Here is a 24,371-nt window from a genome sequence, read left to right as displayed (position 1 = left end):
GCTTGGTGAACTTGATGCATGTGCATGAAAAATAAAATCATTAAAAAAAAAGAAAAGCAAGGGAAGATCAAAGACCAAAAGAATAAAAACTGACTGCACCACAATACAAAAAACAAACAGAAATCATAATGTGAAAGGCAAATACTTTTATCAACTTATGGTGGAAAAAAAAACAGAGGTTGTTGCCTAGCCTAGCAACCCAATGATTCTCCTTACACTGCAACAGTCGCATACGTAATAGGATCATAAACCACCGCAGCACACAATATTCACTTGGAAAGATGTCAAGGCCTAAATACTTAGTAGGTGTTCTTTATTCAGACTATAGGGAGTTAGTGTTCTGCTCCCTCCCCTTGTGTTTGCTTCTTTTTTCCCTCTCTCTCCTCCCTCACTCATCTCCTCACCCTCTCTCTCTCTCTCAGGTGCACCAGGTGGAGTAACTGATGATCGCCCTGCCCTGCCCTGATTTAAAGGAGGCTGGGAAAAGAGTTTCTCTTTCTCTCCCAGACTACCCAGCTCTCCAGCATAAGGTTCTAAGGTCCCTGATTCTTTGTAGGGATTTATCTCCTTTCCTTTTAGGACTGACCTCCAAGTAGTCCTGTGTCTTTTTAAAAAAAAAATAAACAATATAAAAGATGGATGTAGTCCTGGGCTAAAGCTTCGAAACAAGTGGTTTCACTTTCAATCTTTCAGTTTGCAACATAGTATGACCAAGATTTGGTAAATAGACTTTTTTTTTTATTCAGTATGACCCAAAAGGACTGACTAAGACCATGAACTCAGCAGGAAAGTTTTTACAGAGGTCAAGTCAGAGAGTTGCTTTTTCACAGACTCGGATCAGAAGCCCTTTTGCAACCACAGCTGCTGTCTCCTGGTGGCAATTGAGTATTAGCTTTATGTTCCTGACCTTGAAGCAACATCCATGATTTATACTTTCTGTGGGTTTCTTTGTTTTTTCATATTTTCTGTTTAAATAAACGTCTTGAGTGTGGCATCCTTTTGATATGTTGCGGTCACTGAGATGAGTTGAGCCTCGGTGTAGCTGTAAATGAAAATACCAGCAGAAGAATTCTTCAGAGAGGAAAAAGACCTTCATTACAGAGAAACAGACACTTTTAGCCACCTCCTGTGGCAAATGACTGAAGACATACACAAACAGATACCTTTTAGGCCTGTTCATTAATAAAGGATATTTCAAATACACTACAGGCTTCACAGAAATGTGCAACCAAACATTTGCAGAAATGTGTAAACATAAGGCAGAGGATCACATGAATGAAATAAAATGATGATTTCTGTATCACAATTTTACTAAATGAGCATGAAGGTGATTGATTGTTGGTTGGTTGAAAGAAATGTACTCATATTAAAACGAGTAACTTCAATAAAGATGTTCCACTTCTCTTATAATAAACTAATTGTGTTTGGCTATATATTCTCAACAAACCATTTTATAACTGGTATTTTCAGTGATTGAATGTTTTATTCATCAAACAGTTAACAAAAGATTTAGCAGATGAATCAATGTGTCCACCGGTGCACATTTATTAATATTTATACTGTACGTCCTTAGAATTGATGATGGGACCAATAAAAAATATAGTCAGTCCCCTTCGTTCTTGTGTTTGCCTTTGAAAGAAAAATGTACACAGTAGATCAATGGTCTAGGAGGAATTTAAAATTAAAATCTGCACAAGTTTATAACCCAACAATACCTTTTCTTCTTACGTCTGCACAAATGCAATTGTTTACTTTCATTAATTCAGGATTCTGCTCTTTGCATAATCATGTTTCGTCTCCTACCCAATCTCCCATTTTCTGTCCATTCTGCACCTTCAGGCTGTTCACTCTTTTAGCTCTTTTTCTCTCTATTCAGCATCCAATAATCCTTTACTCACACCTCCCCACCTTCCTGACTCCTAGTTTTGCATTTTACCCCACCTCACAGCTTTCTCCTCTCTTGCTGTCCGCTCCTGCCACTCGCCCTCAGATGGAATAATCCATGTCATATTGTCACATTACAGGAGTTCAGATGCTAATAGCTGCACTGCTAATCCAGCTGCTGGCGAGTCTGGACCGGTGCCCGACTGTGCTCTGCCCTGCTCTGCAACAGCTGTGCCTTGCTCAGTCATGCCAGTGATATGCTGGGGATCTCAGACACAGCGGTCCGGCTGGTAGTGCGGTGACTGCATGTTAAAATGACCCTCAAAAGAAAGGAAAGGAGACCTCGAGACTACAATCAAAGATGTGTGCTGGACAAGAGGCGGATGTGTATCTTTCCAGTAGTAACAGAGTCCAAGCTCCCAGGCTACAAACAGCACTGCCTTTTGGAAAGTCCTCTTAGGATACAATATTGGAAAAACTGTGGTCATGCCCTCTACCAACATTCGGTTATTTTAACAAAGAAGAGTGTGAATGTGACTGAAAGTCGGGATTCACCAGTGAGATGCTGATACAACAAATGTATTGAGCTGTGGATGTGAATAAGCCTTGGCAGGCAATTATGGTCATTACTGTCGCTTACAGTCTTTCAGAAAAAAGAAATTTGCCATTGTATGGGAAGTAGGGAATGTACTTAAGCTCCAGAGCGTTTGCTGTTTGTTGTGAAGTTGTTCCAACAGCTCTCCCATCCATTAGAGGGGGGAAATCGGTTTGCCTATAATCTAAGTATAACACTACTTTAAAAATTTAAAGTGAATTAAAACCTCCTCCTTTTCAATAAAACATCTGCCCAAAAGCACCATCCCATTAGTCAAAAGCAGGCATGCAGCTACTTCAAAATAATTCTGCTAATTTGGCTGAAACCTCTGGGTTCAATTATTGATGAATGAAGCCCACAGGAGCAGGGGTTGGAGTGGGACACCAAGTGGAATGATCGGGGACATGAGAGCTCTTTTGAAAAGGGTGACGTGTACCTGTGCAGAGGTATTGTCCTTCACCCTCTCGTTTCCAATATTTCACAAATCACTTTCCCACCTATTCCCTCTCATCCACAGACAAGCTTTATGGGGGCGATAAGTGTTTTCTCTGATTCCAACAAGTGTATGTGTGCATTAGGAGTACTTTAGCTGTATGATGGATGGCAACAGCAGGGCAAATGTCCTGTTAATAGATGAGTATATTGCATCAAAATCAACTCTGAATCACATTGAGCTACAATATAGGCTGAACTGCTCTGTTAATTTGATTGGTGTGTTTTTGGGCAAAGGCAAATCTAAAACAGGGACGGACAAATTAAATTGTAAAACTGAAACAGAATTGTTAGAAATGATTAGCAATAAAACAGGATACAGGGCCTTGCAATCTCTAATTTCAAGATGGGCCTGCGAGAATGGATAGCAGCTCTTCTCAGCTTCATCTCATCTCTTCCAGTGTTTAAAGAGGGAGACCTTTGACCCTCAAACACTGCAAAGAGTGGAGAGAGGATTCAGAACATGTGTACTAAGCTCTTCTGTATACAATGATCCCCTGCTTTCTGTGTGTTCATGCTGTTTACATTTAATTTGATTAGGATATGTGTGTATTATAGTGAATGCCTTTGAGTTATGGCGGACATATATCTGGTACCAGTTGTCCCAACTTACACAAACTAATGAATAATAGTTTCTTGTTTATTTATTTATTTATTTATTTTTACATTAATGAAAAATATACAGCTGAAGAAACAGTAAAGCAGTGGGCCATCACGTCTTCGGTGCGCTTTGGCTTTGATTCTACAAATTCCTAGAAATCAATCAGAGGAGTTAAAAGTAATTCTACCAAAAGTTACTCCCTCATTTGACTTTGATGATGATGTTGGAGAGATGAGCCCAACATGCTGATCCAAAGTCACCCATAGGTGTTCAAATGGCTTGAGATGTGGTGACAGCAAAGGCCATAGCATGTCATCAAATTCTTTTCATACTCATCAAGCCGTTCAATGACCCATCGTGCCCTTTAGATTGGGGCACTGTCATCCTGGAGGGAGACCTCTCCAGTCGGCATAGAAATATTTTTTCATACGATAAAGGTTACCACTCAGAACAACTTTGTATGGATTTGCAGTAACACTTTTTTCTAGCGAAAACCCACCACATCCCTTCACTTGACTGTAGCCCAGAGTTCAGGGCTACAGTCTATATGTGCTGTGAAGCTTCCATATGACTCTACAATGTCCCCATTTTAAAAGAGGAACAGAAAAGCAGCAACTGAATCATTTACATTTATCATCATAATATAACAGTTCTTATTTACAACACTATACAGCAGTATATATGTGTACATTGTCATCGCTGTATTTTTACTCAGTTGTATATAGTATTTGTATTTGTATTCTATTTTTATCTTATTGTATATTTATTTTATTTTATTCTACTGTATATAGTATTTTATTTTATTTTATTTTATTCTATTCTGTACAGTTGTGTACTGTATTTATTCTTATTGTATTCTAATTTTTGCCTCATAACTTTTGCACTGTCCACTTCCTGCTGTGACAAAAACAAATTTCCCACGTGTGGGACTAATAAAGGTTATCTTATCTTATTACAAGGAGACAGCAGTATGTAGCACAAAGATGAACATTCTGTAAAGTTAGAGTGTGCGAAATATCACAGCTAGATGTCAGATGTTTGCAGACTGCAGTAAATTGAATAAGTTTTCTTACCCCCAGCAAATTCAAGTGCATACCACTAGCTATAGAGGCTGCTGTAGGACAAACAACTCTGGCCACCATTCATCTGTTGTTAGTGTAGGCCAGGGGTGGGGAACTGCAGGTTTTAGATGTATCCTCGATCCAACACAGCTGATTTAAATGGCTAAATTAACCTCCTCAGCATGTCTTAAAGTTCTCCAGAGGCCTGGTAATGAACTAATCATTTGATTCAGGTGTATTGACCCAGGTTTATATCTAAAACCTGCAGGACACCGGCCCTCAAAGCCTGGAGTTCCCCCACCCCTGGTGTAGGCTATCAGTCTACTGTTTATCCCAAATGTCATATGTCCACAACTGTTTATTCTGGAGGAGGCTGTAAAATTTTGTGAAAGGAATCCGATACGAATTAACAACTCAGTGAAGCTCAGCTCTGTCCAATGACAGCGATACTGCCGCAGTATCTATAAGAGCTGCTGTTCTTGCTAATGTTAGCGGCTGTTAGCTGACGTTAGTGAAACTTTCTTTGAAGAGAATCAGACATTGCTTGACACCAATATGATACGAGAATGCAATCCCACTGTTTATCAGAGGAAAAGTGTGATTTTCATGATACTGAAGCCTAAGATTAGCTGGTATAATGTTAGCTTATAACCAGCTGGTATTGCTGTTTAGCCAACTTGTTGTGTGCTTTTTGGAGTCCCATGACTAATCTGCTGACAACAGGTTGTTGTTACATAACGCACATAAGCATAACAGGTAGTTATGCTTATGTGTGTTAGAGCCCTGGCTTCAGCTTAGGAGATGAGGCTTGAGGTGAGAGAGAAGTGGATGACGGACACGTTGTCTTTTCCAATTTTGCTTCTTTGGTGATAAGGATGAGATGATAAAACAGATGATGAAACATTGGTATGATGCTTTATATCTTGAGCCTAAAGGTGAAGATACAAATTAAAACTTCTCCTTCATTTCTGGTGTACTACATATGTGGCTGGTTTCTAATCACATATACAAAACTAAACTAGGTTCAATAGAGATGTACATCTTGGCCACTGTATTTAAGATGGCAGGGCAACATGGTGGATTCCATAAACTGGCACCTGTTCCTATATATTTTTCAAGTTTAAGTTTATGAGAATACATCAGTTTGTTGAAAGATGTACTAACACAGTAATAAATGTATATTTATGAGTACAACATGCTTTTTTTCTATTAAATAAAAAAAAATGTGATTGTACCTTTAAGGAAATAAGCTATTTCTGTTGTGTTTACTGAGACTTTCTTCCTTGTTAACATTTTCATCCAAGGATCACTCTGAACCGCTGAGAGGGCCCTAAGCACACCGGTGATCAGATCACCCAACACACAACATTAACAAGTGAGAACGAAAGATTTTAAATAGAAAATTTATTCCTGAGAAAATTTCAATAAAAAGGAACTGAGGAAGAAAAGGGGGGAAATAGAGTTCTTTCCTGTTATTGTTGAGTCTTTATTTCTAGCTTGAAGAGAGGGTCTCAAGGTCGCAGTGGTTGAAAATGTGCGCTCAGTGGTTTAAAAGAGAGAAAAGGGTGATTGGCTGAGATTGGCAAAGGATAATAGGTGAGGATTGAGGAAGCCCCCGAGGCTAATCTATCATTAGCATTCTAAAGGAAGTACTGGGGCTTGGAGACAAACGCACAAAACACAACAACATTTGCTTGACTGACACAAGTATATATTTAGAAAAAAGAAAAACAAAACAATGCACTTGAAAGTGAACACACATAATCCTTCATCATTATCTAACTCGGGGCTCTTAAACTTTTTGTGGCCCTCCTCAGAAGCAGAATAAATTTCATGCCCCACAGTTTTCAAATCTATCATTAGCCAATTTATTAAAATGAAGACTGGAAAAGCCTTGCTAATTTTCTTTATTAAAATCACATTATTTCAACTGTGTTTTAACCTTTTCAAATGTGGTAAAATTTTTATGGTAACTGCTTCAAGATGCCATCTTGAGCTTTGTCATTTGAAACAATTTGTTGATCATTTATACACTAAACCTAGACAAATGTGTTCAAAGGGTGCAGAAGTTGAAAAAACTGCTCACCCACACGACACCAAGCTATAAACGAGCATCACCGGAGATTTAAACGGGAAAAGAAAGTGCTGTAGGAGAAAGGAAAAAATGGGAAGAAAAATGAAGAAACACATTTTAACGTTTGAATTTTATGCCACCAGTCCATTGTATGGTAAATACAATGAGATCTGTTGCAGTAATGAGGTAAGCCAGAGGTGTATTGATCACATGCAGTGGATCAGAGGACCTCTGCCAGTCCCTCAGAGCCCACTTTATGCAGCCGACAAACCACCACAATCTCATCTCATTTACAATGTACATCTGTCTTTCCCACCCCTCCCTGCCTCTGCATCCATCTTGTCCTCTCGATACATTTTAGAGGTCCTCCTTCCTTTTGCACTTTTTTTCCTCATCTACTGTTGTCTCATCTTACTCTCTGCCTCCATGTATCAGCCTCCTTATTCATGTAAATCCATTTGCTGTGAGAATGAAGCTTGTCTAATGTCCTGAACACTGCTGGATTTCATGCCATTTCTTCCTGGTAACGGTAGAATAATGAAAATGTAAATAGCGTTAAGCTGGGTAGCTTAAGACAACCTCTTAATGAAGGCAGAGAGAGAGAGAGAGAAAGCACAAGAGTAAGAAGGAAGAAAAGAAAGAGACGTTGAGAGAGAAAGTGCAGACAGTTTTAGCTTCAAAAGAGTCCTGTCGTCACTGGCTACAACATCACATGCAGCAAATCACTGAGGCGTGTGTATGGGAACCAGCTAGAAAAGGGACACTATAGGAATTCAAGATACGTGGTAAGAGTTGCCACCACATAAAGCCTTTCAAAGTGTATCCTTTCAACCTTTCTACTGGTATACGCCACACACCATTCAACCTTTTTCTCATGTCTGCTTCTTTAGGCTTTCCCTTCGGTTGCCCGTCGACCTCTAGAGAAAAATCCCAGCCTGTAATCTGAGGAGACGTTAATCAAGCTTTCGTGTTGTCTCCCTCTGATACAGCTATCTATAAGAGGGATAAACCTAATAGTTTGTGAGAATTGATGATATCAATATTCCCTCTGCCTTAGCGCTCACATTGCTTTTTACACATGCGCAAGTGAGGGGGAGGCAGTTATGTAAGAAGGGACACAAGAGGGCTTCCCTTGAGCTTTAGATATATTGAGAGAAAAGAAAGAGCAAAGCAGAGGAGCGCTGTATGTGAACAGAGGAAAAACACCAGAAGCTGGGCAGAGGTGCACAAAGTTGACCTCACGTGCTGCTGATGAAAAGATTAAGTTAGGGAAACAAAGAGGGGGGACTGAATAAACCAGAATAATTAGCTATTTCAAAGAGTGATTACATGAGAGAGTGAGGAACATTTTTAACAATAGAGGCATAGAAAAGAATGCAAAATATGAGATGACTCAACTGAAAGAGGGCTTTTGCTTTTGTTTCATAAGTACCTTTTGGCTGTCACCTTTCTAAATGTCCTGCACCTCTTTATAGATTGTAGATCTACTTAGACCACAAAACAGCATGTGCGTCCTTGCTATCCCGCTCAACCTTGGGATAACTCTGCATTAGCACATCAGGCTGTTAAGTCAATCCCAGAGCTACTCAGCCAAACAGACCATTGGCTTGATCTTTGATTGTAAAAGCCTGCCAGGCTGGCAAGTTAATCCCGGAGTGTAGAAGGCCAATCAAGTTGTCAGGCCAGGCTCACCGTCAATAACACATTTAGGTCAAACAAAAAAGGTGTGGAGCAGGCCTGAGCTTCTAAAGACATACCTCCATCAAATCAGTTAAATGTCAAACAGTCCAAGTATAGCTTATATGTATACATATGTGCAAAAAAAGGATGCTGTTAAAAGTATAAAATCAATAAAGGATTGGGGGTTTTGTTGGATAACTTGTTCTGCCTGCCTTTTTTTATTGATCGCCAAGTGAACTCAGGCACTTGACAATGTGAAGCAGTAGAAGGGTTATTGTGCAGTCACCAGAACCACCCACATCTGCAGTGGCACAGAAAAATGAACTCCCAACACAACAACTAGACAGTAAGAGAAGAAAAAAAAAGCGGCAAAGATCGAGGGAGGTGACGTGGCAACAAGAGGAGTTGAGTAAAAGAGAGAAATGCGGAAAACACTGAAAGAAATAAAGAATGATGGAAAGAAAAAGAGAAAGAAAGAGACAGGCCGACATTGAGACAGCACTATTTACGGTAGATTAGTTGTTATGGTGATAGGGAAAGGAAGGGATGTAGTTGTCAGGGTGATGGGGCTGCACTGGGCTACTAATGATATGTAAAAATAACTGTGCTTAGAAATCACCCTACTTTTGAAAAAAAAAACATACTTGCACACACAAACTCTCAGATTCTCAGATGAATATGCACAAAGCAGTTTGTTGAAGCAGGCTCCTTTCATTAGCATATGGAGACATACTCAGATTCCTCCCCCACATTCCCAGCATGGAGATCAATTTTTTGTAGGTTTTTGCTTAATGAGGGATGTTAGAAAGATGCATACCAACACTGGGAATGTAAATGTTTAGTTCTATGTGTGACAGCTGTAGTTCTGTTCTTCTAAAGGTCTAATAACAGAGTCTGAGTGTGTATAATTTCTTTGCGGAAGGACATAGAAGTGCGGGTAATTGTAATTTAAATGGCCTCAAGGGTTTTCTAGAACGGTGGTCTTTGTAGCTTTTACCGCCTGCAATGTAAGCTCTGGGCTTTCCAAAGCATCTGATGTAATCACTGTCAAATAATAATCAAACACACCTCAGTGGCATGTGCCAAATAATATTTTCAATTATGTCAACAACTGTTTTGCCCACTGGTGAACGCAGTTAACTGCATTTAGTAGTTGGTACTTCATATTTTGAAAGAAATGTAATCGTTTTTAACATGGGAGAGACACAAACCCAGCCGCAGGGAGTCACAAGCCAGTGCACTGCTAGTGTTGATCCCAAGCCTGGATAAATGGGAGGGTTGCATCAGGAGGGGCATCAGACATGCAGATCCATCCGCTGTGGTGACCACTTGGGAAATAAGTGAGCAGGTGAAAGCAGTATAGCACAAAGCACCTTAAGAAAGCTTATATCCTCGCCTGCTGACAGTAACAACAAGAGTTTAATGAAACAGCTGCAAGAAAAAGTGTGATTTTCACAATTGTGAACCGTGCTATTATGAGGATCTTCTGAAAAAAATAAAGTTTTTGTGCAAGCAAAAAAATTGTGAACAAATGGAGGAAACTCAGTTGCCCTTTTTATCCACCTTGAGTGCACAACCAGCAAAGCTCACTCCAACAGGAAAGTGGATAATAACAGGGTCTCCCTCACACTGGCTAATGTTAATGCTCATAACTTGACTATTAGGTCAACTGCAATTTTGGACATGGCAGGTTGCTATCCAAAAAGAACGTAGCTGCCTTTCTGCAGTTTACTGAGGTTATATGTACAAATCAGCAGGCTGTTGAAAAGATGTTTTGTGGGCAGAGACCAAAATCTTTTTCTTTTTTTTAGTTAAAGTAGAAGCATTACATTTGGAGGAAGTAAAATATTGCAATCCACCAGAATAAACGTATCCCAGTTGTGAAACACGATGGTGGAAGTGTTACAGTTTGGCCCTGTTTTGCTCCATCTGGGCCAGGGTGGTTTGTCATTATTGATGGAGTAATGAATTTTGCATTATACCAGGGATTTATAAATCAAAACGTTGGAGTATTTGTTTGAGAACTAAATCTAAAGAAAAAAGTGGGTCATGCAGCAAGACAAGAACCAACACATAAGTGATTAGACAGCTAATGCTGTGGAATGGCCCAGTGAACATCCTCAGCTTCATTAAAAATGTTTTGGAAGCACACGAGAATTGAAGCTGTCCTGAACAGATGAATGACCCCAGGCGATATTAATGAATGAGCGACAGTTACCGAAAATGTTAGCTGTAGCAAATAGGGGTGCACACTTTTTCTTGAATTCATTTGCAACTACCAGGTATACAACAGTATATGGTGTTTAAAAACACAATTCCCTGTTTTTATCTTAGTAATTTGTGCAATGAGAAGTTTCAATAGGATAAATTGCTACAGATTATGCTTCACTAGGCAAATTTTTGCAAATATACATTTATGATTTTCTAAATTGTGGCATTTGTACTTCAATAAACAATGTGAATTACTAACTTAATAGCTGTGTCCAATGTTGTAGAAGCACTAATACACTCATAACTAATTTAGGGAATTTCAAACCCACCATGAAAACCTTTAATTTGCTCATGTACAACAGCCACTCAAGGTACTGAGAAATTACATATCACAACTTAAAGAGAGCAAAGTGCTGCTATATCACAGCTATCTAATTCGAACTTAACTGCTCTGATGCCAATCAAAGTGTGTAGTAGTACTTATCCTTTGCCAGCCCTTGATTACCTGGCAGATTATTACTGTAGTAGATCTAAACACACTCATTTACACATACGCACACAGTAACAGCAATGCATATGTTGAATATTATATTATTTACTTGTGTCACTAACATGAAAGAGTCTCCAGCATAATTGCTTCAGTGTCAGTGGAGGCCAGCGTGCACGTATTACTCTGTGCATCTCTAATCACGTGTTCACATTGGAGTAAACTGCCTTCAAAACGCATTGCAGTGCCACCAAAATAGACACACAAATCACATGTGGCATCACACAAACACGCCCACATACACATACATGAAATGTGCTTGAGCAGACATCAAATAAAGGGAATAATTTCCCATTTTTAATGAATAGAATATAGAGGAAATTTACCCCTAAAGCAAAAGCTGTTTTAGCAAATAAAACGACTGAGTGGAGTTATTTATGACCCCATTATGTTTAATACAGCCATTCTTATTTATTGGCACCATTTGTGTTTAGCATATATGTTTTCCCTTTTCTACAAGAGATTTCTGACACATATTCTCATGTAGTAATTGTGTTTTTTAAAATATTTTTACACAAAAGGAGATAAAACAAAAATCATACTAAAAAAATGACATTTATTTAGAAAATCTGTTTCTGTTCCTACTTCCTACAAAAACAAACTTTATTTGTTTCAATTATACAAGAAAAAAAGAACTACGATAATACATAGTGAGGTTTGAGTGAATTAACTGGTGACACCATTGTACTTTTTACAATTACATCATCATAATCAGGCTTTAATCCTTTTTTAACTTTTGTGCTGGTATTATCTGATGTGAAGCGACTTGTGATTTGAATCTTGAAACACTCTTTCTAAATAAATCTACTTTCTTCTTACTTACAGGTTGAAGACCTACTGAATGAAAGGTACTTAAGTGAAGTGAAACCAAATACCTAGCTCTTGACAAAACACTTAGACACAAGAAGAGAAAAGGGCAACCAAAATTCATGGAGTGACAATGAAATTTGTCAACTTGTGGTTACGACGGGCCACATGACACACACTAACAGGAGCAAAGAATACTACTGACTGACATGTGAACCAATGGGAAATAAACAAGTCAGCTGTCTATGGATGTCCACTTGCGACCAAATGTCAGACCGGAAAGTGATGGGTGACAAGGAAATCACTTTTTCCGTGCACGACTGTGTGTGACTAAAATCATTCAGAAGTCGTCCTTAGTTTTCTGAAAGCCTCTTGTCTCCACACAGCCGAGCACTGATGGCTTACATCAAAGGCAAAACCTAAAACGCATTTCCAATTTCACTGATGATACAATCAACCGCTCTTTCTGTTTTAGTGTAGTAAGTAAAAATAATTGTGTAGTCAAATTCAATCTTTTTCCTCCCCATAAAAATATGGCATTATGGCTCGGGTGCCAGCATGTTGTCCTATCCTAAGGCTATGCAGCTTTTCTAAACTAAGCAAAGAAAACAGGCTTCCTATCTGCACAATGCACCATCCAGGGGCAGTCTGGCTTTCCACAAGAAAGCCATTTAATCTTCAGTAGTCTGCATGTGATCAATCTCCTAGCACAGTGTTACTGCAGCGCAGGCCATTCCTCATCATTTAGAGAGAGAGGTATTGACCAGGCCAAGACAGCCTCCGTAGTGCATCTGCATGTTGTGAGCCAACAGGAAACAATAAAAAAAAATTTCCACGGTATACATTATGTGTTTTTCTCTTCTACATTATGTGCATTATGTATATTCACGAAATGAGAATGTTTGAGTATGACAAAGAAGCAAAAACAGCTGGTTAACAAAACCATATATTTACAAATGCTCACACATCTTCCAGTTTGTCGGCTTGCTTTTATATTAATGTCTTGTGGGTTAATGCAGTCGGCTGTATTTTCTGTTTATCATCAATACATCCTTAGTTCGACATTCCTGCTTAGTGGCTCACACCAGGAAAATGCACCGAGAACGAGCACAGCATTGTTAATGAGCATCAAGTGCAACTGGCTGAGCACGCTGATGCAAAGAAAGGGAGCCTGAAACTAGTTTTGAGTTGGTAACATCACTTTAAATTAAAGGTTTAGACTGCTCAGTTGCTAAACTCGGCTGCAGACATATATTACTGTGTACAGATGTCAAAGTGGACAGCTGATCTTCCAGCCCTAGAAATGAGAGGAATGAATGTTCAATACAAGCATCCAGGAAGCCTCTGGGGTATGAGACAGGCATGACAAGTAGAGACAAGGTTTCACTACATCTTATTTGTGTACGTCATTTAGCTCATCTTCTTGACAGAGGAAATGTATAGACAGGCACATTTCAGTTTTCAAGTGTCAGAGAAATTGCGGCAGTATGATTTGTGAAATGAAAGGAGAGCACCTTGACAAATAAATTAACTGACTGACAGACTGGCTGGATTGTGTATTCCTGCCCTCACACTTATCGAGTGGTTTATTCAGGCATCAACTCCACGGACTTCATCCCTCACACTGCCTTGGGGCCATGTCAGATTTACAGTTATCCATGACGTTCTCTTATCAGGGATTTGGAGCAGGACTTTACAGACTCATCTAGAATATTGGCTGTATCATTTTTGTGTTGTTTTTTTTTTTTTTTTTTTTCATCCCTGCTTCGAGACACAGCGAGAAGCCAAGGTTGGGATATCACAAGTCACGTGGATAGAGTCACACAGTGCTACATGCACATACGCACATCCCTGATGTCTCCTGCTGGGATTGCTCCATAGCAATACCCCGACATGTTGACAGCGAGCCGATTGCAGTGGTTTCTGCTGTAGTCACAAGTCGCAGCACTCTCGGCTGGTCCATGAAAGTCTTATTTGTACTGACAAAGACATCAGGTATGCAATAATGTTCATTCTGTGAAGTCACAATCCACCATTTTCTCCCTTACTGTTTAGAGCAATTTTAGATTTCTTTACATTTCTTTAGTGTTTGATTTAATGATAAAAACAATCATCATTATGTGCTTTTCAATAGCAAGAGAGCAAGCAAGAGAGATTAAATACCATTTTCACTCTATAATCAACCTTTAAAAAGCTCATACTGTCTTTTAGTATCTATTTTTGGCTTTGTTTTGCTTCATTCGCAGCTCCTCTCTGTCTCGCTTAAAACTGAAAAGTATTTTGTTTACTTGGATTACATGCTTTCATGATTGAAACAAAAAGTACCAATACTACACAATCAGGATGATAAGAGCTTTTCTTAATGTGCTGATAGCAAACAATATTTCCAATGTTTGTGTCACGGACCCAGCTCTGGAGGACTCGGGGTCCGTGAGCAGTTTTGACTCACCTCCCGTTGATATTGTTGTTATTATTATTTTGGTGATGTGTGTGTTTTTCTGCACTGTGCTGTGTTAGTCTGTGTCCCACTCATATGTATAGGCAGGGTATGGGTGTGTATGTCTGCGGGTGTGGCTGGAGGATGGAGCTCAGCCACCTGCAGGCCTGAGGGGTGTGGCCCTGCGGAAGGACTGGCCACACCTGAAGTTCATGCCACACCTGTTGGTGATCAGGGCTCGTCGGGGGAGCTACTTAGGAGAGAGTTGGAGCTCCCACCGGCGCGGGATCATTAAGCTAAGACTCCAAGTCAGTGTGTAGCATTAGGAAGTGCGGATCGTGTGTGTGTGTGTGTGTGTGTGTGTGTGTGTGTGTGTGCGCGCGCGCGGGTTCAGTGTTTAACGGCTGCTTCTGTATTGTCCTGCAGGTGAAACGAGGGACCAGAAGGGCAGCACGCACAGGGTGTGCAGTAACACAACAGCGGGGAGCACGAGCACGAGCACAGACGTCGGAGGGAAGCACGCACATGGGGTTCGAGGGAGCAACGGGGAGTTATTGTGTTTACAGCTTTCCACTGTAAATAAAGAGCACTGTTTGCATCGCAGAGTCTGCGTTTTGGGTCCTCCTTTCCCCACATCCCCACGGTCTGCCCTCCAGACCGTGACAGAATGATCCCGCCACGCATGGACCCAGCGGTCTCTGAGGAGAGGCTCAGGAGGGAGGTTATGGACAGGGTTTACAGACTCTGTGAGTTATGGTGGGAGAAGCCCGCGGAAGGTTTGCGTCACGCCGTGGAGAGGCGGCTGCAGGAGACGCTTCTTAGATTTCCCTGGCTGGTTGACGACCTTAATCCTGTCGTCTTGGACTTCTTACTTTCCACCCTCCACCTCCACTCTCCTCCTCAGGCTGCTCACCGGCCCGGACAGCTGGTGGATTCACAGCCTGAGACGCCGGCCCCGACGTCTACACGGAAACGACGTTCGCGCCGCCAGCGTTCCTCACCGCAGCCACATCCACGGTCATCTCAAGAGCCGGCTGTGGTGAGTAGTACGGACAATTTTCCATTTCCCTCACCATCTGTGTTTGTGTCTGCAGTGGACGAGCTGACAGCGCAGGTAACATCACCTCGGTCAGAGATCTTCACACCACTCGCTGCTTCACCATCTGCGGTTGTGGCGCTGTCGTCATCTCATCCGCATGCAGTCATCCCTCAGCCATCTTCTCCACCAGCGGCAGCCTCCATTCCACTACCCACTCCAGCAGCCCAGTCCGGAGGGGGCGACCTCACACGCGTCCAACGCCTGATGGACTGGGTAACTCACACCACCAACACAAGGGCAAGAGTGGTGGGGTTAAACGCCATCGAGGCAATCCTGGAGGGAAACCCCTACCTCGGCCAGCTCAAGGGAGTTTCCGCCTGCCTTTGCACCCTGCGTAAAGCCCGGGGGGTAGTGCAAGCTCGGGAAACCTCAGACTTCGTCCAGCTGCAGGAGGAGCTCAGCGAGCCGGAGGAGCCCGCACCGTCAGCTGAGGCGCTCAGCGAGCCGGAGGAGCTCAGCATGCCCGAGCAGGAGCTCAGCGAGCCGGAGGAGCCCGCACCGTCAGCTGAGGCGCTCAGCGAGCCGGAGGAGCTCGGCATGCCCGAGCAGGAGCTCAGTGAGCCGGAGGAGCCCGCATCGCCAGCTGTGGAGCTCAGCATGCCCGAGCAGGAGCTCGGCGAGCCGGAGGAGCCCGCTCTGCCAGCTGAGGAGCTCAGCGAGCCGGAGGAGGAGCTCTCGCTGCCGGCCGAGGAGGAGCTCTCGCTGCCGGCCGAGGAGGAGCTCTCGCTGCCGGCCGAGGAGGAGCTCTCGCTGCCGGCCGAGGAGGTCAGCGGACCGGAGGGACCTCCACGTCTAGCGCGGCCTCCTCGCCGTCCACGTCCGGTGCGTCCACGTCAGCGATCGGCGCGTCATGGACCTGTTGCCACGCCTCGCTGTTGCTCACCGGAGCAGCGACGTTGCCATCGGACCCGTGGCAGGCCGCCGGAGGGGCAGCGCCGCCGCCACCGGACCCGTGGCAGGCCACCGGAACCGTTCCACCGCCACCGGACCCGTGGCAGGCCACCAGAACCGTTCTGCCGCCACCGGACCCGTGGCTGGCCGCCGGAGGAGCAGCGCCGCCGCCACCGGACCCGTGGCAGGCCCCCTGAACTGTTTTGCTGCTGCCGCCGGACCCGGGGCCGTCCGCCGGAGCTGCAACGTTGCCGCCATTGGACTCGAGGTAGGCCCCCTGAACTCTTTTTGTAATGATGGGCCGCCTGAGACTGTTTTGTGGTGTTTTTTCTTTTTTTGTGCTCCGTTGCAGGGGGTGCGGTCGGACTTTGGAACTGTGACCTTGGGGGGGTTGTTTCTTTTGTGGTTTTTGGTTCTGGCCCTCCGTCCTGGACCCCCGCCGCCCGCCCTGGGTTGGTTGTGCTGTGGTTTTTGGTTTGTGTTTTTGTTTTCGGGTCGTCGGGAGCCGACCCTTAGAGGGGGGGTACTGTCACGGACCCAGCTCTGGAGGACTCGGGGTCCGTGAGCAGTTTTGACTCACCTCCCGTTGATATTGTTGTTATTATTATTTTGGTGATGTGTGTGTTTTTCTGCACTGTGCTGTGTTAGTCTGTGTCCCACTCATATGTATAGGCAGGGTATGGGTGTGTATGTCTGCGGGTGTGGCTGGAGGATGGAGCTCAGCCACCTGCAGGCCTGAGGGGTGTGGCCCTGCGGAAGGACTGGCCACACCTGAAGTTCATGCCACACCTGTTGGTGATCAGGGCTCGTCGGGGGAGCTACTTAGGAGAGAGTTGGAGCTCCCACCGGCGCGGGATCATTAAGCTAAGACTCCAAGTCAGTGTGTAGCATTAGGAAGTGCGGATCGTGTGTGTGTGCGCGCGGGTTCAGTGTTTAACGGCTGCTTCTGTATTGTCCTGCAGGTGAAACGAGGGACCAGAAGGGCAGCACGCACAGGGTGTGCAGTAACACAACAGCGGGGAGCACGAGCACGAGCACAGACGTCGGAGGGAAGCACGCACATGGGGTTCGAGGGAGCAACGGGGAGTTATTGTGTTTACAGCTTTCCACTGTAAATAAAGAGCACTGTTTGCATCGCAGAGTCTGCGTTTTGGGTCCTCCTTTCCCCACATCCCCACGGTCTGCCCTCCAGACCGTGACAGTGAGTCTGCGTTTTGGGTCCTCCTTTCCCCACATCCCCACGGTCTGCCCTCCAGACCGTGACAGTTTGGTAGCAAAACGTTTTGAATGCGTTTGAACAGCTTTTAATGTGAACACACTGTAATCAATGTATTTAAATCGAAAGGAAATATTGAAAGAACTCTTTCTATTTACATACTTGTGTATATGCATCTTATAATATTTAGACAATTTGCATGCTATCTGTATGATTGTGACCTCTATCATGCATGATTTGGACATGTCAAGTCATACACTTTGATTAAAGGACTTTCCATTCACATGCATACTTTGAAGTAAGTACCCATTAACATACTGCACTAAGTCACACTAACACACACACACATATATAATGGAAGATGGTGCTTTTGCCGAGTTAAGTGGAAGAAACTGAGATGATACCATTCCTGTATTTAGTCGAGTGCAGAGTGTTGTTTTTCACTGCAGCATGTTCATTCATCCCTGCCCGCTGTATTTAAAAGCCATTATTCCGGCTAACAGACCGGTCAGCAGGCCTTGGATGTGTTTAGAGATGTGTATTGTCTGTCTCTCTCATGACATTTGGAGTGTATAAATGGACAGTGTGTTCAAACAGCATATTATTTTGTGTCTCTGTATGGGACAGCAGAGGCAGCATAGGGTGTGATGATGCAGAGATGCAGCTGTGAGCAATTCCTAATCAGAGCTTTTGTCTGTTTATGGCTGACTCAGGGGCAAAAGATAACACAAACTGTGCCCTGTAGGATGATACATTACGTTCCTCCTTTGATTGGGTGACACTGATTGATGCATATGTAGTGCACAGTTCTCAGCACAATATTTTTTTGTGTTTCTTTAGCAATTTGGGCAGTTTTAAGTTTTAAAATGTGATGAAAAGAATATGGTGAAATTTAGCTAATCAACTACCTTGTGTTCTTATATGGGTGAGTAACAGGGACAGACTGAAATAATTATTTAGGCCAGGATTGTTTTCCTTTTTAGCCTCATTGGGAAGAAAAGATTTACAGATTACAAAATCGAAACTATCTCAATTGTTGAGTTTTAAAGGTACTTTGGTTGTCTCATCAAAAACCGACTAGCAACACAGTGGGGAATAAATCAATTTTATTTAATTGAATTTTATTCACATAGCACCAAATCACAACAACAGTTGCCCTAAGGTGTTTTATATTGTAAGGTAAAGACCTACAAGAAAACAGAGAATACCCCAACAATCATATGACCCCCTATGAGCAAGCAGTTTGGCGACAGTGGGAAGGAAAAACTCCCTTTTAATAGGAAGAAACCTCACATGTGTAAAACACATAGTGAATGAAAAAAGGTTTGTGAAGAAGAAACACTCATCATGCAAAGCCCCCATCAGCCTACACATATTGCAGGACAACTAAGGGAGGATTCAGAGTCACCTGATCCAATACAGTATTTTTTAGCAAAAGGGAAAGTTTTAAGCTTAATCTTAAAAGTAGAGAGGGTGTCTGTTTCCCAAATCCAAACTGGAAGCTGGTTCCACATAAGAAGGGCCTGAAAGCTGAAGGCTCTGCCTCCCATTCTACTTTTGGTTCCTAGAATATTTTAAAGTAAACCAGCAATCTGAGACCAAAGTGCTGTATTGGGATGATACAGTACTATGAGGTCTTTAAGAGAAGATTATTAAAGAGCTAGTATGTGAGGTGAAGGGTTCTAAATTTGATTCTAGATTTATCAGGGAGCCAATAAAGAGAAGCCAATATGGGGGAAAAATCCTCTCATTTTTCTAGTCCCTGTCAGTACTCTTGTTGCAGCATTTTGGATCAACTGAAGAGTTTTCAGGGAGTTTTTAGGACATCCTGGTAATAACAAATCACAATAGTCAGGCCTAGAAGCAATAAATGCATGAACCACTCTTCAGAACCAACTGAACCAATTCCTGAGTCCTAATTGTTTGAAATATCACATCATCCTTGATAATGCCATACATATTGTCACCTTGAAAAGTGAATATTTGGAATGGTGTCCTTATGGTCCCTTATGGACTGTGGTCCCGACTGCCTTCTAAGCTTCTTCCATGTAGTTTTGGGCTGACCGACCACTTTTCTCATGATCATTGTGGCACACAGCCAGTCTGTGGCTTGGTTGAAGGCGATCAAATATTTATTCACACTTTATTATGATTATTACTACTATTTCATCCAATAACATGAAAATCAATTTATATAATGTTTCTGTAATGTCTCTGCATTAACAATGAAACTACCATGAAAATTACAGACTGTTCATTTCTTTATAAGTGAACAAACCTTCAAATTCAGCAGAGGATCAAATAATTATTTCCTCCACTGTAGATCAGTCACATCAATGAGCAATATGCAAAGCAAGCCACAAAAAACAATTAGCCCACAATAAGAAGAGAATAACACGGGACAGTGCACCCAGAGTGAGTTGAGTGGATTCTGAGACGTCTGCTGGCTCATTCCTGCTTGCTATGTTATTGCTGATTAGATTGACTGTTCACAGGAGGGCAAAATCCCAAAAATGTCGATATGCTCAGGCATCTTACTCTGACATTTTCTAATCTTGTCAGACATATCGAGTCAGAAAATATTAATTTCTTTTGTGTTATAATTTTGTAAAACTGGGCACAGTGAAGTAGATGGCCATGCTGACCTGGAGCCAATACAGACCAATGCAAAATTAGCATTAAATACAGGAATGAAGACCATGTTAATTGGAATTTCACATCTAACAAGGCATCTAGTTCTCTTAGTAAATCTATGATTAAAGTCAAAATTATAATTATGACTCAATTAATTTCCTCTCATTTACCTGTTTTGAATCAACCCAGAGCAAACATACCAAAGCGTATTAAACTATATGTCATGACTGCAAAGTTATTTTATATAACCATCCCAAAAAGCAACAGCAGCCTGTTTTTGACTAAGAAATATTGATAGACAATAACCAAAGACCTCGAATGTTGGCTTTCATGTGTAGTATTAAAATTATTGGACAAAGTCACTGAAAAGCCACATGGACTGCAATGCTTGTGAAAATATTATGAATTCAACATTAATTTTGAACTGGATGTTGGTCGTATTCAAAGCGCAACCTTTCTTGCATTTAGCATTGCTAATATACATAATTTGCAAATCAGGAAGACCTGTCTGTCCTTCTTTATCCCACAAAGCGCATGTACACTTTCAGGCAGCCACTCTTCAGAACCAACTGAACCAATTCCTGAGTCCCCATTGTTTGAAATGTCACGTCATCCTTGATAATGTCATACCTATACCTCATAACTATATTGTCATCCTGAAAAGTGAATATTTGGAAGGATATTACTTTGGAAGAGAGCAAGCATGTTTGAAAACACTTAGGAAACATTATGTGTCCAGGGCCCAAAGCTGAAGAGGTTCATTTGGTTTATTTGGCCAACTTCAACTGCTGCCCATTCATCCTCAGCCTCTCAGTTTCCTCAGTTGTCATTTTCTTGACTTTTCGCTGCTGCAACTCTGATTCAGTCCAGTGGACAGTGCAGTGCCACAAGGTCTTTGAGAGAATCAACAGAGAAATGTCTAAATTAGCATTTTGTTTTCAGTCCAGACGTGCCCAAAATTCACACAGTGCACACTACTTTGGATGCTCCCTGGATAGATAATGCTAGGTAGTGATCATCTCACTACACAAAGTATATTGTTTCACCAGCGAGGATGTGTAAATGGTAAAAACCGCCCAACAACATAACAACATGAAGTCCACTAGAAATATCTGAAGTGACACTGTAGATCAAAAGGAATTAAACATCCCACTTTATTGTTTCCTAGTAGAAAACAGTGGGTTAGATCATTTTCACCAAATACAGAGAGTATTTTCTTTCTCTAAAAATACCTACAATATGGCCAATAAACCAGTAACTTGGTATTTTCCTATAAAATAGATGTATATAAGATGTCTACTTGATGTCAACCGTATGGATACATTTTTGGATCCATTTTTGGATCCATTTTGCCTGTACAGTGTTTGTAATAAATCAAGGAATAAATTACATATTCCTATGGGACGCTTCCATGGTCCAAAATGTTAAATTAAGAACTATTTTGCATGACAACAACTTTTAAAAAAGAGCCACTGTCACGGCTGCACAGCAGTCGTGTGGTGAATTGAGAAAAGGATCCAAGATGCAGGCACTGACTGGGGTGCGAGTGAAAATTTATTTGCAGAGGTGATAAAGTGACAAAACAGGAAGAGCAGAGCGGGGAGTAAACAAACCTAAACTGGGAAAATTAAAGAACAAAACTTAAACCAGACACTCACGGGAGGAGGAGCGAAATGCACAAAGAGAGATGGCAGAGAGACGCAGAATGAATACCAGGTAACAGAATAATGCAGACTGACATGGAGTTAAACAGACGACGCGACAGAGAGCACAGGAAAACACAGGGCTTAAATACACGGGGAGTAATCAGGGAATGGGCCACAGGAGGGAGACACAGCTGGGAGCAATAAGGCTAACGAGACAGGGGAGAGGTAAAACTGAACACACTGACATGAGACATGAACTTTCAGAATAAAACAGGAAACTAACAGACACAGAGAACCAGACCGGACACTGAACTTGACAGGCAGACTCATGAGCAGACACAATAACACCATGGACAGACAGAGGGAACACAGAGAAGTGGAAGCAGGCAGGCAAAGAACAGAAACCTAACAAATGGCAAAATCACAACAGAATACACACTCCGAATGAACAAAAGCATAAGGAACACAAAACACTGAGTCCTCAGACTCAGGACCATGACAGTACCCCCCCCCCTCAAGGGCTGGCACCAGACAGCCCAACAGAAACACAAAAACGGACCAAAGCCAAAAAAAAACCCCACAAACCAAAAAACAGAAAACGACCCGACCAGGGCGGGCGGTGGGGGTCCAGGACGGAGGGACATAGTCCGAAAAGGCCCAGACGGACAAGGTCAGGGGGCCGACCCGGAGGCCAAAACAGTTCAGTTCCGGGGGCCGACCGCGTGAAAGGCAGCAGCAGTGGGGCAGGTCCGGAGGCCGGCCACGCAGTAGGCAGTGGTGTGGAAACAGTTCTGGGGGCCGACCGTGCAGACGGCAACAGCGGCGTGGAAACAGCTCTGGGGGCCGACCGTGCGGACGGCAACAGCGGTGTGGAAACAAGTCCGGAGGCCGGCCACGTGGAAGGTAGTGGCGGCGTTCAGGAGGGCGTTCAGGAGGGCGTCCACAGTGGCGGAGATGCCCAACAAGCGGCCTGGCAGATGACCGACGATGTGGAGGTGGTAGTAGGGGACCTGAAGGCTGCGTGGCCCCTGCAGCCCCAGGCGAAGCGGAGGCTGGACCAGACGAGGCGGAGGCGGAGGCTGGACCAGACGAAGCTGATGAGGATGATGAGGATGCGGAGGCTGGACCAGGCAAGGCTGAAGCAGAAGCGGAGGCTGGACCAGGCGAGGCTGATGAGTATGCTGGAGCCGGACCAGGCGAGGCTGATGAGGAGGCTGGAGCCGGACCAGGCGAGGCTGATGAGGAGGCTGGAGCCGGACCAGGCGAGGCTGATGAGGAGGCTGGAGCCGGACCAGGCGATGCTGATGAGGAGGCTGGAGCCGGACCAGGCGATGCTGATGAGGAGGCTGGAGCCGGACCAGGCGATGCTGATGAGGAGGCTGGAGCCGGACCAGACGAGGATGAAGCGGAGGCTGAAGCCGGACCAGACGAGGATGAAGCAGTGGCTGGACCAGACGAGGATGAAGCAGTGGCTGGACCAGACGAGGATGAAGCAGTGGCTGGACCAGACGAAGCAGCTGATGAGGATGAAGCAGTGGCTGGACCAGACGAAGCAGCTGATGAGGATGAAGCAGTGGCTGGACCAGACGAAGCAGCTGATGAGGATGCTGAGGCTGGACCAGACGAAGCAGCTGATGAGGAAGCTGAGGCTGGACCAGGCGATGCTGAAGCAGATGCTGGACCAGGCGATGCTGAAGCAGATGCTGGACCAGGCGATGCTGATGAGGAAGCGGAAGCTGGACCAGGCGAGGGTGATGAGACTGCAGCTGGTGATGAGACTGCAGCTGGTGATGAGACTGCAGCTGAGGGCTGGACGGGCTCCTCAGGCCCCCCAGCTGACGAGGCAGAAGGCTGGACGGGCTCCTCGGGCCCCCCAGCTGACGAGGCAGATGGCTGGACGGGCTCCTCGGGCCCCCCAGCTGACGAGGCAGATGGCTGGACGGGCTCCTCGGGCCCCCCAGCTGACGAGGCAGAAGGCTGGACGGGCTCCTCGGGCCCCCCAGCAAAAACAGTCTCAGAACCAGTGGGCACTAAAGCCCCTGGCACACACAGGACAGAACCAGCAGGTGCGGAGACCTCTGGCAGAGACAGAAAAGAACCAGCAGGCGCACGGGCCTCTGGCAGGGACGCAACAGAACCAGCAGGCGCACGGGCCTCTGGCAAACACATGGCAGACTGCAGCTGCACAGAGCATTGGGTCTGCTCAGGCAGCGACGGCCGGGTGTGGTCCTCAGCTGGCTTCTTAACCGCCAGGGGTCCTGAGTCTGCTGGGGGCTGAGACCCAGCCTCTGGGGAGGCCCTGGGGCGAGTAACAGTCTCTAAATTAGCCAGTTTCTGAGAAACTAGAGTGGTTTTAATGCATTTGTCTCTCCGCTCAAAATGGGTGCTAGGAACGAGATTCAAAATGGGTGGCACAGACACAGCCTCCAGTATGGAGGGAACGGGTGATCGGGCTAATGGCATAGATGCAGGCTGGGCTAATGAACTGGCTAAAGG

At 43.9% G+C, this 24,371-nt stretch overlaps 2 protein-coding genes across 5 annotated transcripts in view; one reads left to right on the top strand and one right to left on the bottom strand.

The window, feature by feature from the left end:
- Window positions 1–24,371, bottom strand: part of il1rapl1a (interleukin 1 receptor accessory protein-like 1a) — a 175,555-nt gene that overhangs the window by 120,332 nt on the left and 30,852 nt on the right. The window lies entirely within an intron of this gene.
- Window positions 15,057–17,575, top strand: LOC146690584 (uncharacterized). The gene is made up of 2 exons (XM_085434657.1): window positions 15,057–17,255; window positions 17,342–17,575. Exon 1 carries the CDS (start codon window positions 15,057–15,059, stop codon window positions 16,671–16,673), a length of 1,617 nt encoding a protein of 538 aa, XP_085290783.1. The 3' UTR covers window positions 16,674–17,255; window positions 17,342–17,575.

The sequence above is a fragment of the Copadichromis virginalis genome, linkage group LG16 (genome assembly GCF_057382275.1).
Source record: "Copadichromis virginalis isolate Kocher_CV1m ecotype Utaka linkage group LG16, C_Virginalis_male_GT1.1, whole genome shotgun sequence".
NCBI lineage: Eukaryota > Metazoa > Chordata > Actinopteri > Cichliformes > Cichlidae > Copadichromis > Copadichromis virginalis.
This window is presented reverse-complemented; position numbering and strand designations above follow the sequence as displayed.

Excerpts from the sequence above, each read along its gene's own strand:
- LOC146690584 (XM_085434657.1), top strand. The coding sequence starts at position 15,057 with ATGATCCCGCCACGCATGGACCCAGCGGTCTCTGAGGAGAGGCTCAGG.